General features: G+C 46.7%; 1 protein-coding gene across 5 annotated transcripts in view; it reads right to left on the bottom strand.

Annotated features, from left to right (window-relative positions):
• LOC131665362 (homeobox protein caupolican-like) overlaps window positions 1-12,600 on the bottom strand; it is a 64,977-nt gene that overhangs the window by 18,597 nt on the left and 33,780 nt on the right. For all 5 annotated transcript variants that reach the window (XM_058937212.1, XM_058937213.1, XM_058937217.1 and 2 more), the window contains 2 exons: window positions 10,716-11,186; window positions 3,503-3,636 (listed from right to left, as the gene is read on the bottom strand). In XM_058937212.1, the coding sequence (XP_058793195.1) occupies window positions 3,503-3,636; window positions 10,716-11,186 (605 nt within the window). The remainder of the gene's footprint in view (window positions 1-3,502; window positions 3,637-10,715; window positions 11,187-12,600) is intronic.

Raw genomic sequence — 12,600 nt, 5'->3', positions numbered from 1 at the left:
AGCTCTTGCGGCTCGATCAAACGGACATAAATAATTTACGCCAGCTACGTGACCACGGTACTCTCTCCCGCGTGTAATAAGACTTTTTCATTGCTCGCAAGTTTTCATTGCGCAACAATCTAAAAGTTTATTTGGAGCACGGCGAAAGCGAACATTGTTGCCTATTTTGCGTTTGTCAACTTTGAGAATTCACCCTGGTAATTCGATGTTATAAGTACGTGTTGTACGAGCGTTAGCATTGATTTTTCATTTTGTATACTTCGCGGTTGTTGGCTTCCTTTTTTCGCTCTACGCTTGTAAGCTTCTTCTAATCCTATACAGACAGAAAAGAGGGTTAACGACTCTCGCTTCACTGTTTAAAACTAATCAAATTTTATCGTTACATCCCCTGTCCGCAAACTGAAGATAAGGAAAGCGAGAAGGAAACAAATGCAACAAATCCCAGCTCGCAGCTCGCAGCAAGTCGTTTGATTTAAAGGTGACGCGAACAAAGGCTAAAAGAGAAAGAGGTCGCCACCTCGAGGGTCGCGTGCGAGTTTTCCTCGTGGATAGGGGAGAAGCTTCGGCATTATTAAGCTAGTAAATTAATAGCGGGGACTGTCTCACACCGGCCGGAGAGTATATATCCAGCGATAAACAATGCTGCGTCTCTCTCCCTGATGCACTTGAGCGAGAAGCCGAGCGACGGGTAGCCCCAACTGTACGCGCCCGCGTGCACGCCTAACAGCCCCGGCCTGTCGGAGATTGTCGGTTTGTCGGATTCCGATTCTAAACGCACTTATCGCCGCTAATCCGATCACATTATCTCTTCGTATTCTTATTCAATGTCAAATTTCCCATTGCACAGTGCACTCGCGAAGGCCCAAGCCCGCGTTTACATAAATAACTCGAGCGCGATATGCAAAGACAAATTTAATGCATACAAAGCAGCCAACCGAATAACACTCGGTCGCAGGAGGGTAGCTGCCGCTGCTACGCAATCGAGCCATCAAATAAATAAAGCAGCGTCGCTAAAAACAAACCCTCGCGCAAAAGAGGGGGACAGAAACTTGGCATAAATCGTGAGCGCGGGCAGGGGGCGAACGTAGCTCTAGCTCGCCGAAAATTCGCGCGCGCGCGCGCGCAGGCGTGAGAGGAGGGAGGCCAATCAATAAAGCGGACCCCGAGATATCTAATACCGCGCGGCTTTACTGGCGCTCGCTATCGGTTGCCTACGCTACGCCACTACTAAAATTCGCCACTGGCGCGCGCACACCGACACACACCTTCGCATATTATATACGCCCACTTCGAACTTTCTCCTTCTCTCTCTCTCTCTCTCTCTCTCGATACAACACACGGCTGATGTAGCCTCCTTTTGTCTCTAATTTCGCCTCTCTTTTTTTTGTAGCTTTTCTGTTTCGTTCATATCTACGATGATTCAGTTGCAGTTGGAGGTAATTGAACTGTGTCACCTGCGCCATTCGGTTTATCGCGACACTTGACCCTCGACCCTCTAACTCGATTGATATACAAGGATTTAATGGATATCGATGGAAATAATGAAACGTAAGAGATTTGAGCACGAAGATAAAATTGCAACACTACCAAAAGCTTTCAATGCCACTATGACGTATTCCTTGAAGAGAAAAACCTAACTAGCTCTTTTTTCTTTTATTTTTATCCGACACTGCACATCCGCCGTCGCGTACGCCGATAACTCCCCTCTCTCCCTTTGTCTCTCTCTCTCTCTCTCTCTCTCTCTCTCTCTCTCTCTCTCTCTCTCTCTCTCTCTCTCTCTCTCTCCAGCCATTTTGTGCGACGACCGCGTGTAAGGTCTCCTGCTTGTGCGAGCCAATCGCATCTGAGTGTCGTGTTATATATACAACGCAGCAAAGGGCGAAAGTGGCAGGCAGCGTTAAAGGGGTTTTAGAGGGGATATACATTTGTTGCGCTGGATTTAGTTGGACGCTTAGACGGATTATTTTGGATTTTTCATGAGCTACTACCGGTGCGCCAAAAGCCTGCGACCGATCAAAGCGCTCGAGATTCCCGAGATCATTGCGAGGGAGATTCTCGCTTGAATAATATTAATGACGACGGATTTGAAAGTTTGATGGGTTTTCGGTTCGAATGAAGATGAATATTTATGTGCGTTTGTCCAACCGTACAGCTGACTGTGACTACTGACTATTATTATCACCATTCCATGAAATTCCTGACATCGCGACGTTGTCATTGGTGGTCCGTCTTATTTTGAGCCAAAGAACGTTAAATATACCAATCAGAAAACTTTCTCGTGCGCACATGAGTCGGCTCCAACGAGCGATTGACAATAATTATCGGAAAATACATTGAGGCAGATCTCTCGCTTGAATCAGAGATCGCGAAGCGAGCAAGGTGAAAGTTCGAGCGGCGGCCGAGTAACGACAGCTAAGCGCGCTTACTTTCTGGCATCCTTTTAATATTCCAACGCGATCACTTCTAAGACTCGCAATTAGTCAGCACTTAGAACTGGCTATCTAATAAGCTCGATGGGTATTGCTCGTAACAAAGATTCATTGCTCAATTAACTGCCTTCATCTTACATTCAGAGGTCCTTATAGCCCGGTGTGAGCTTGTGTATTCCGAGAAAAGCACTATGCGTAAATATAGAAATACCTCGCATACGAAAATAAAACAATCCGTTAATCAATGCCCGCTTCTACAACTCATTCCCTCTCTCGCTCTCGTGCAGCTTATACGCGTTAATTCCACTTTCCGGAAGAGGAACGACTCCTCGGACTTGACAGCTGAGCTCTCGTCTCGTCACGCTTATGTATATATATTTCTGCTCGGATTAAGAGCACGCGCGAGGATCTTAACGGCCTCAATAAATTTACGTGCCCTCGCGTTTTTTCTCCGTGTAAATTACGTGTATATCTGTGTTATTTCGTCGATGCGGTGAAAGTTCTATGACGATGGGAATGCAACTGATTGGACGTTCAAGATTCCCCTTGATGTTTTACGAGTACCATTGGATTCCCTTAATACGCCAATAGAGCGATATAACTTGTATTTAGAATGCTCAATGAAGTTGCCCTTCAAAAATAAATGTATATTTACTTTGATTAAGAGTGAAAGCCGACCTGGAAATAAGTCCACGACAAACCGAATACAAGCGAAAGTAACAAGTTTTTATGTATATGTATCCAAAACAAAAGTATCACTCCAACTGTATGTCGTGCAGTCCCCATAAAAGTGTAAAAATCCATTAACCAGGTCGTTCGTTTTTACGAGAGCTTGCGCGAGTAGAGAGAAAAATTAAAAAAAAAAAAAAAGAAGAAAAAAAAAAGAAGGAAGAAAGAAACGCAGAGTAACGGCCAACAACAATACATTTGTCAGAGCAGGCGAGCTCCTCTTCCGCAGAAAAATGAAGAAAGAAGAGTAGCACAGGTTGGCGACAATGGAGAGTGAACAGCCGGACGAAAAAGAATAATAATAAAAAAAAGAGGCAGCGAGGGAGTAGCAGAAGCATACGTACCCATAGGCAGCGAGCGTCGGGTCGTAAGGGTAGTAGCCGGTGGCCGTCGGTTGGAGGGCGGCAGTGCCCCAGGCTGCGCCCATGTCCGCCGTCATTCCCATCCCCGTCGCATCCTTCAGTCCGTACGGATTTCCCTGCGAAAAGGAGCCAACAGTGTTGAAAAAAAAGACAAGAAGGACACATATATATAGTCTGCACTTTATTCACGCCATATATACAATGAATATCGCAATCCTTCTTTTATTTTTTTCTTTTTTGCTATATAACATTGATGCAGCTTTTTTGCACTCAAAAGAGAAGAAAAATTGGACCTAGAGGCAATCTGATTATCATATTTTTCTTCGTTGTAAAACTATACGTAGCTACCGTGCACACTTAATGCGCTAATGGCAGCACAATAGGATATTATTAGTGCTGTGCGAGGAGCTTAAGTAAAAGCCGCTCCGCTGCTGCTGGCGCCAGTAAGTTTCGTATTACGTTACGAGACGCGAGCGTCTTTACTTCTTAATTCCGCTGCTGCTGCTGCCGCTGCCTTGACGACTTGCTTTTTTACACCCTCTCGAGTTTTTTACGAGTTCGGGCTACATTTTCGAGGTACCGGCGAATGGGTAAATACCCAGACTATAGACTTTTCGTCGCCGACGAATTTATACGCAGCGATTAAGGTACAATTTGATTTGAATATTGAAATTCATCGGGAGCATTCCACGACTCACGTATGTAGCAGCAGGGTCCTAGAGCTTGCAACAAGATAAAGAGTTTCTCGTTTGGAATGGTCGTTTAATGGCAAAGCCGCGGGTGGTCCATGGCTCAACTATTGTTATACGCGAGAGAGAGAGATAGAGAGAGAGAGAGAGAGCGTATGGAAGTATGTGCACGAAGGAGGTAGGGTAAGGAGGGAAAAAAACAAGTAAAGAAGAAGTAAAGGAGATCAAAGGAGCAAGTGCGCTGTATGTGCAGCGCGCATTATGCGAGTCACGTATGTATGTGAGCGCCGGCGCGCCGGGCAATAACTCCGTTCCGCCGACGACGACGACGACGACGACGACGACGACGACGACGACGACGATTAAAATCCCTTGGAGAAACCTCCTCTCTTCGCGATTGTCTTCTTCGGCAGACTCCGCATAAATCAATTTGTACTTCTTCTCCGCGGCGTCTCTTCGTGCGCTTCCTTTTTCTGGCCGATCTCTTTCGGAATACACATGAAAAATCTTAATAGCCTCTACGCGCTCGTCGTAATTGAGACTTGCCCCTGCGCCCTTTACCTTCTTTTCGGGGGGGGGGGGGGGGGATTATATTTTCGAATGCGCGGACGACAGACGACTTTCTTGTTTTCTTTTTCTTCCTCTTCGCTTTCGCTTGCCTCCTTCCTCGCGTGGTTTCATTCATATATCGGCCGTTTCTATGCGGATCGGCTTGCACGTCGAAATTGCGCTGTATGGAGATTCTGATTAGCGTGCGTTCCAAACTGGAAATCACGCTAATTGAAGTCTCGCCGCGATTTTTCATTCGGCGGACGCAGAGCTACGCCCGTCTCGCTGGACTTCTTTCGTCGAATGCGCAGCAAGTTCTCGCGTGCGATCGATCGTAAACTCGCAATTTTGTAGGTGCGATCTATTTATATGCAAGGAGTTATTTCGAAACGTGTAATATGCATGGCAGAGGTATTTGAGTAGCGCTTGTGACACGCGTATTAGTTCATTTTTCAAATAATTACGATCATTACGGTATGTCAAAGCAAAATCAATTGCACATTGCCTGCTCAATCGAATTAAGTTTGAACATTTTTTACGACTGCTTCGATCACGTGGCTTAAAATGCCACACTGCCTTCGCAGCAACGGCGATTACAGTCGGCACGCGCACACCCACTTCGCTTGTATACGTGGTTATCAGTCGCGCACGCGCTCTAATTAAAATCTCGAGAGCGGGAAGTATCAGTTTGATTAACGTCAACCCCCGACGTGGCGCATGCGTCTTTTTTCTCCGATAACCAACGCGTCGCTAGATGTCGCGACGAGTCTGGAAAATAGAGTGGACGGAGTATGTACAGAGAGAGAGAGAGAGAGAGAGAGAGAGAGAGAGAGAGAGAGAGAGAGAGAGAGAGAGAGAGCGAGAGGGGACCACCGGAGGGGATGTACCGCCCATTTTCTCATTCAATGCTAATCCGATTCTTATTATATTACAATGCCGACGCCAAAGCAGCTTCTGTATTATACGCGTCTTCGCTTCAGAAATCTGCCTCTCCCCTATAATATTTATCGGCCTCGAAGTGTTCTTTTAAGTTTTTATTAATTGCAGACTGATGGTCGTCGTGAATTACGACTGCCGAGCGCAAGGCCATACTTTCTATTGCGTTTTGACTGTCACAACTACGTCTCCCTTTGGTGAAACCGGAGGAAAATATTGCTCAATAAAGTCGCGCGTATCGCGCGAAACGTGCCTGTTTATCGCGCATGACAAGCGTTATAAACAATTCGAGCACGAGCTGGTTTTTCTTCGGCGCACGGCAGCTTGAGGCTCATACAAGGCTTCGACAGCGCGAAAATAACAAACACACTCGGCGCGCACGCGAAAATCCGAGCCTATAAATAAGCTAATCTATATGTGCCTATCCTTAGAGCGCGTTTTGAGAGAGAGAAAAAAGAAAATGAAAAATTTCGAACACGAGCGCGGCGCCGACGCAAAGGCGCGCACGCGAAAAAACATTCAAATGAAGCTTGCGTAAAAAAAGCGCGGCATTGGAAAACGATTACGAGCATGTATCTTGATCGCGCGGCCGGCCGCGGCCGCGTGACTCTCGACCGCCGTGCGCCGAGCTATTATGATCGCCATGAGATACGTGCGCGCACGCGCGCCGCGCCGAACCGCAGACAATTGCCAATCTGATCGAGCGCGAGCTAAGCGTTCTCATAGTAGTCGGAATATTAGCCGACGGTGCATCTCTTGCGCCTTCGCTTGACGGATCGCCTCGTCGGCGTCGCGCGTGCCGTCTCGCCGTTAATGTCCGGTCGATCGATGCGCCACCGCTGCAGCTGTACTTTGTCCTCCGTGCCTCGTCGATGCGCGCTCCGCAATGACCACTCGCGGGCGCCGAGCGACGAAAAAGGAAGCAGGGAGACCGATAATCGCGTCGCGTGTTGCAAATTGTACGCGATTCCGAAAATGCCCTCCGTATGCTTGGCCTGCCGGAACTATCTCAACGGTATGCGAAGACGAGGGAGGCAATAAGTAAAGAGAATACAAAAACTGCTGGACTGCTACTCGACACGACAGTGACGCTGTACCTTGGTTGTTTATTAGCTGTCCGTGCGCACGTATCTTCCGATTGCGCACGGTGCCCGAGTGATCGATGTATCTGCATTCAACTTGGGATAACTTTTAGATGCGGCATGATCGAATGCCGGCTGCGGTGCTGATCGATTTGCCAATTTGTAAGACTGCGCATTTCATTAATCTCCCCGTTTTTTCGGCCGACGCGCGCCCATTCGAAGCGCATCGACGGCCTCGCCGTCCGTTAGCTAGAACGGCAAAGACGTCGCCCAGTGGGCGAACTTCGTTCCGAAAGCTCGCGAGGGGCGCCCGAGGGCAACTCGCCCGACGCAGACGCGCGAACGATCTGCGCTACGTGCGGTGGTATGCGCGCGAGGGCGACATTGGGGACCGATTCTCGCGAAAGCGCCGCGACGCGCTTTATCGCGGGCGTTTAGCGAGTCGCGCCGCTCGAAGTACGCCGGCATTACGCGCGACCATTGCGACTGTCGCGCTAAAGCGACAGACTGCTGCGCCTGCCATTGCTCGCTCTTCTCTTTCTCGTTTCGGTCCAGTTTGTTTTCGGCTGCTCGCGATCAATCCGACAGTCTGTCGAGCTGCACGTCCGTCGGCTCTTATCGAGCTCAGCCGGCGATGGCACTTGATTCGACGCGACGCGCGGCAAACGATGCACGACGCAAAGGAAAAAATTAACGAGGTTTTGATTCTCTCAAACGGGGTTAATCGAATCAATCTGCCTTTCCTCCTTTTTTTTCGTGCGATCTCTCGTTGAATAAAACATTCGTGCATTCGCATTCTAGAAAACTACCCGACGTATCGTACGAAGAAAAACGCACGCCTTTTTTTCCAAGATCATAATCTGACTTAATTAGCTGCGGCTTTACGAAGCTATGGTTTATAATATATATCGAGTATGTATAATGTAATATGTGGATTTCAAACGGAAAAGTACTTACATACGAAAAATCTTCAACTCTACAGAGGAAAAGAGAGGGGGCGGAGAAGAAAAAATTAGCACTTTGTGCATGAGTCAAAGCGCAATTAGCGCGTATACACAGCAGCGGCGGCAGTGCGGGATACGTGATTTTAATTGGCTATTTTTCATATCGAGGGCGCGCGCGTGCTTTTATGTGGGACGCACAATTAGCCAATATAGTGACCGCTCCGCGGGATAAAATCGCTCATCGCGTCTCGTTGTAGTAGTAAGCCCATGGGCAATTTAAGCGACGCACGGTTTCGCGTAAAACATTGCCGCAAGCGACGCTTTAATAAAACACTTCCGAAATGGCTTTATCGGTGGTTTTACATGGCTCGCGAGGTTTTCGACTTTGTATACGGGATCAAAGTGTTGGCGAGGGATTTCTGATTTATTTGATAAATTCAGACATATTCGTACAAAGCCGCAATTATTCGTAATACCAAAGGAGCACGTAAGCTTGCTCAAAATAAATCAAAACAAACCGTTATGCCGAGGAACAATGAAGTATCGGAAAACAAATCGCACTTAACGAGAAATCTCGTCAAGCAAATCTCTGCTCAAATTGAGTTTCATTGTTTACTAATGGCTCGAGCCATCCGTCCGTATTTAACCTTCCAAGTCGTGTATGTCGCTCTGAAGTAAATCAAACCGCTTTTCCCCAAAAATAGATGGGCGCGCGTGTGTCGTAATATCGTACAGATTGCGTTCGACATTTGTTCAACTCGCAGATACGGCTTTAAACTTATTCGCGCGCTTGCAACACTACGAGTGCTTCGAATAGTTATGTGGCTTCAATTTTAGATACACGCGTGCGTGCATGTCTTTCTTCGTCACACTAATTTTCCGAATTGACAGAACTTTTTTTAACTACGTCTTTTCTCCGTGCGATAAAGCAGATGTTTCATTATTAGAAATGTATAAATAAAAACTTGTACAAGTAAGTGATCATCAGAAACGAAAACTCGAGTGCAGAAAATGTCGAGCATTTAACTATCCTGTCGTAGAGTATCTATTTTCAAGCTCGTCGACCCACTGGCTTGAAGTCAAGTGACCATCCCAGTCTTCTTGACGTCGTCGCAGCGATATCGCTAACAAAGACGCGATGAAACGTTTTTGCGATTTGTTAATTATACGCCCGGATATTCGTGCTAATTTGAATTACAAATTTTCATGTGGAAGAATTCGCCTCGTAAACTAACTCTTTTATATTGCTTAAATACACGGAACTTGCGTGTTTGACACAGCGAAGAAGAGAAAGCATGCGAGGGATAAAAAAATGCGTTCGATTAACTTTGACAAATTGTACCCAATTTTCCAACAAGTATTTCACATCAGTTTTGCGTGTATTTTGTCGGATGTGTATAAGAATACAACCAATTCGTGAATTTGAATAATAAATTGTCGAACTTTATTTTTACGATATTTTCTTCATGGTTATGGTTATATTCGATGGCGTTACAAAATTTATATATTTTATTTTTAAATACCAGGCTGTTTCATCAACGGTTTCGCAAAAACATATTCGCAAATCATACTCTCAATCGAACATAAAAAAGATTTGTCGAGTCAATGTCACTTTTTTCCACATTTCTTACAAGAAATGTAAAACGTTGTTTTGAACGGCGCGACACGTTTCGTGAAGGTCCGAAACATCAGCGTCTGACTTCGACGATTTATGTTTCGCACATTTCTACAAATCTTTTTCATTCAAGCACCAAAATTACTTGATGGCTAATAAACTTTTTTTATAATTAACTCGCGTGGCACGTGTTCTTTATTTCTTTTTCTGATCTAATAATTAATTCAAAATCGCTTTTTCGTCTTGCTCAATCCTCGATTTCTCCATTATCTCACCCTTCAGTTTTTTTTTCGCATTACGAGATCTACAAAATACGAAATTCGGGTGCCGAACTCATTCACAAAGGCGAGAAATAATTAGCCTGGTGTGCTGTGAGCGGCAATCCATCCAATCTTATGTCTCAGTTGCACTTGACGAAAATGTCGTAACGACTTAGCTTGAGTGACAATTTTGGGTCACAACGAAAGTAATTATGCCGCGCAACGATTCCCACAACTGAAATTCCTATTTAGCCAGAGTAATAAACTCCGAAAAACAAGAATTTAATCCTCACGATACAGCACTCAGCAACCCAATCGCAAGTACGTTTTCGCAAGCGCTCGCGCGAAATGACGAAGTTGTTGAAAACCAGCCGGCAATAAACTTCGCTCTTCGTCGGTCGATCACGCGGTGCGCTCCTAATTGTTCGCGCGCGCGTCGCCGCGCAATCAACGGCCCAAGCTCACGCTGCAAGCGATTGAGATTTATTCCAGTCGGATTAAGGATACGTTAACGGGGCTTTCGACGCGTTGTTTAACGCCTCATACTTTAGCGCTAAAAATACAAAAAGGAATTCGTGGCACGCGCGCGAGAGAGACACGCCTTCCAGATGCGTCTCCAGTGCGAGAGAAATGACGCCGAGACAGAAGAAAAATTATCGGGCCACGCGAGACGTCGGCACCGGCGGCTTGACTAACGGCTCTGTTTTTTTCTTCTTCCTCTTCGAGTTTAGAAGGGCGGAGGGGAAGGGTTGATGTATGCGTTGACGTGGAATGTGCTCGCGCTAGTTGATACTTTGGATGTGGTTATGTAAGTACTAGACCAGGCTATTTCAGGTCGGGAAAAGGTACGATAAATACTATTGTTTACGCGGTGCGAGATGGCAAGCGAGCAAAAGAAACTTTTTCCGCTGAAAATTGTTGCAGTAGTAGTGTACGAGTTTGATCGGACAGCGTGAAAAATTCACTGCATCGCTTCGTATCACTGTTCGGCATTTTGTGCTTGAATTGGCGAGCGCGAGAAAAGAATGATCGTAAGTTGGATAGAGAATCTGCATCAATGTTGAATAAGCCAGTAACCCAAGAGAATTGCTAAAAAAAATGAATAAATGAAAGAACTCACCAATGGAGAGTAGAACGCCGAGCTATCCATGCCGATACTTGGATAAGGGCCTTGTTCGCTGGCCGACGGCGTTGGCGTTGGATACGAAGAGTACGAACTGGCAGTCGGGCCAAGTCGCGGATAAGCACCGAGGGCCAGCCTCGCGGCACTGTCGTACTGGCACGAACATACAGTTTGTCCAGTCACGGGATCCGTCATCATCGGCCTTCCATTCTCGCAACACGCCGTTGGCGCTGCACTCGTCACAACACCCGTGCCACCGGTACTCGCGGCACTTCCACCTACAGGCGTACTTGTGCCACCAGTAGCAGTAGTGTTACTCGTGTTGCCGCTGCCACCGCCACCGCCGCCACCCGTCGTCGTCACTGTGGTCGCCGTTGACGAAGGCGACAGCGCGCCGGGACTCAATGCACCGCCCGACGACATCGCTGGCGAGGTTGCCGTTGTTGGTTGGCCGCCGCTCACCAGGAGCTGTAATTGCGAAAATGAACGGCCGTTGAGAATTGAACTTTTTGAAGATCATTGTTTAATTTTTAACATCGGCGTCTCGACACGTCATTATCCGCCCGAACAGAATAACATCGGTGTACAGCTCATGGAAATCTACACCATATCCCTTTGCATTAATCTCGGCTAAGCGACACCGCGCGATCTCCATTACAGGCATCCAGCCACTCGATGATTCCCAATTCCCCTTAGCACGCAAGAAGCCGTCGTTTCTAAAATTACAAGGCATTGTTTTACAAGCGATGTCGCGGCTTATAAAAACATCTGGTCTCGTAGCTGTTAACAACTTGAGCAATAATAGCGTGCTGAGGTTATTTTTCAACCGTGCGCCAATCGCTGGCTGTTGTTTCAGCCGCAAATTTATGCTTTCTTCCGCCGGTGAGGAGCGAGCTCTTAGCGCGTTGGTGTCGCTCGCTCGCTCGCGAGGAGACGTATTGTCAGTGAAAAATCGACCGTCGCGCGGCTCTCGTCTTCTATTTATACGGCTGAGCGAACGCGAGGAACCCTATTCTTTCTTTTCTTACTCTCGTTATACACTTTCGGTACAACGTACGCTTTGGGCTCTACCGCTATCTGGATTAACCTTTCGAATGTACTCCTCCGTCAGTTCATTCCGCCGTTTCACGAATAATATCGATCGTTCTACTTTGGAGCTCCCAAAAATCCCCAAAGTTAGATCTATTTAGGTTTTCATTCCTCAAATCACGCGTATTAATCACAATTAAGTTAATCTCGAGAAACCATCTGAGTGCTATCCTCGTGAGAGAAAGAGGCGGCCAAATAATTCTTTTAAAAAAATCACGGAGAAAAGAAACATGGGACCTCGTTACCTTTCGCCGCAGTCGCGCGTCCACATCTTCAACGTTACAGGCAAGGAAGTAAAAGAAAGCCGACTTAATTAATATCATCAACCGTCGCTCTTGCTTATTTTCAAGTGGGTCCTCGCGCCGATGCACACACACACACACACTCGGGCTTTATATATCTCGAGTTACATAGGGCGGTCACATTCCACTTTACTCTTTCTCTCTCTCTCTCTCTCTCTCTCTCTCTCTCTCTCTCTCTCTCTCACTCAACTCCTCATTGGCGCACACCAACCAACCGACGCAACAAGACTCGAAACTCCTCATTCGTTAATTTCGACTTAATTAACTTCTTATGCCAACTCCAAAGCCTTTTTTGCCGACGCCAGCGCATTAATGGCCGAAGGGTGCACGATTCTTTCCACGGCGAATGTCTGTGATGGGGTGAAGATTTTTTTGAGGAACGAAAACTAGCAAAGATGTCATGGCGAGTGGACTCGCTCGTTCGGAGAGGTTCTACGCGATCGTTTCAAAATTTCTTTTTAATTAAAGGCACAACTATTTCGATTCGTTTG

This window comes from Phymastichus coffea, unplaced genomic scaffold, assembly GCF_024137745.1.
Source record: "Phymastichus coffea isolate CEN01 unplaced genomic scaffold, Cenicafe_Pcof_1.1 PCOF00050, whole genome shotgun sequence".
Classification (NCBI taxonomy): Eukaryota; Metazoa; Arthropoda; class Insecta; order Hymenoptera; family Eulophidae; genus Phymastichus; species Phymastichus coffea.
Note: the sequence above shows the minus strand (reverse complement) of the source record. Positions and strands in the feature narration are given on the sequence as shown.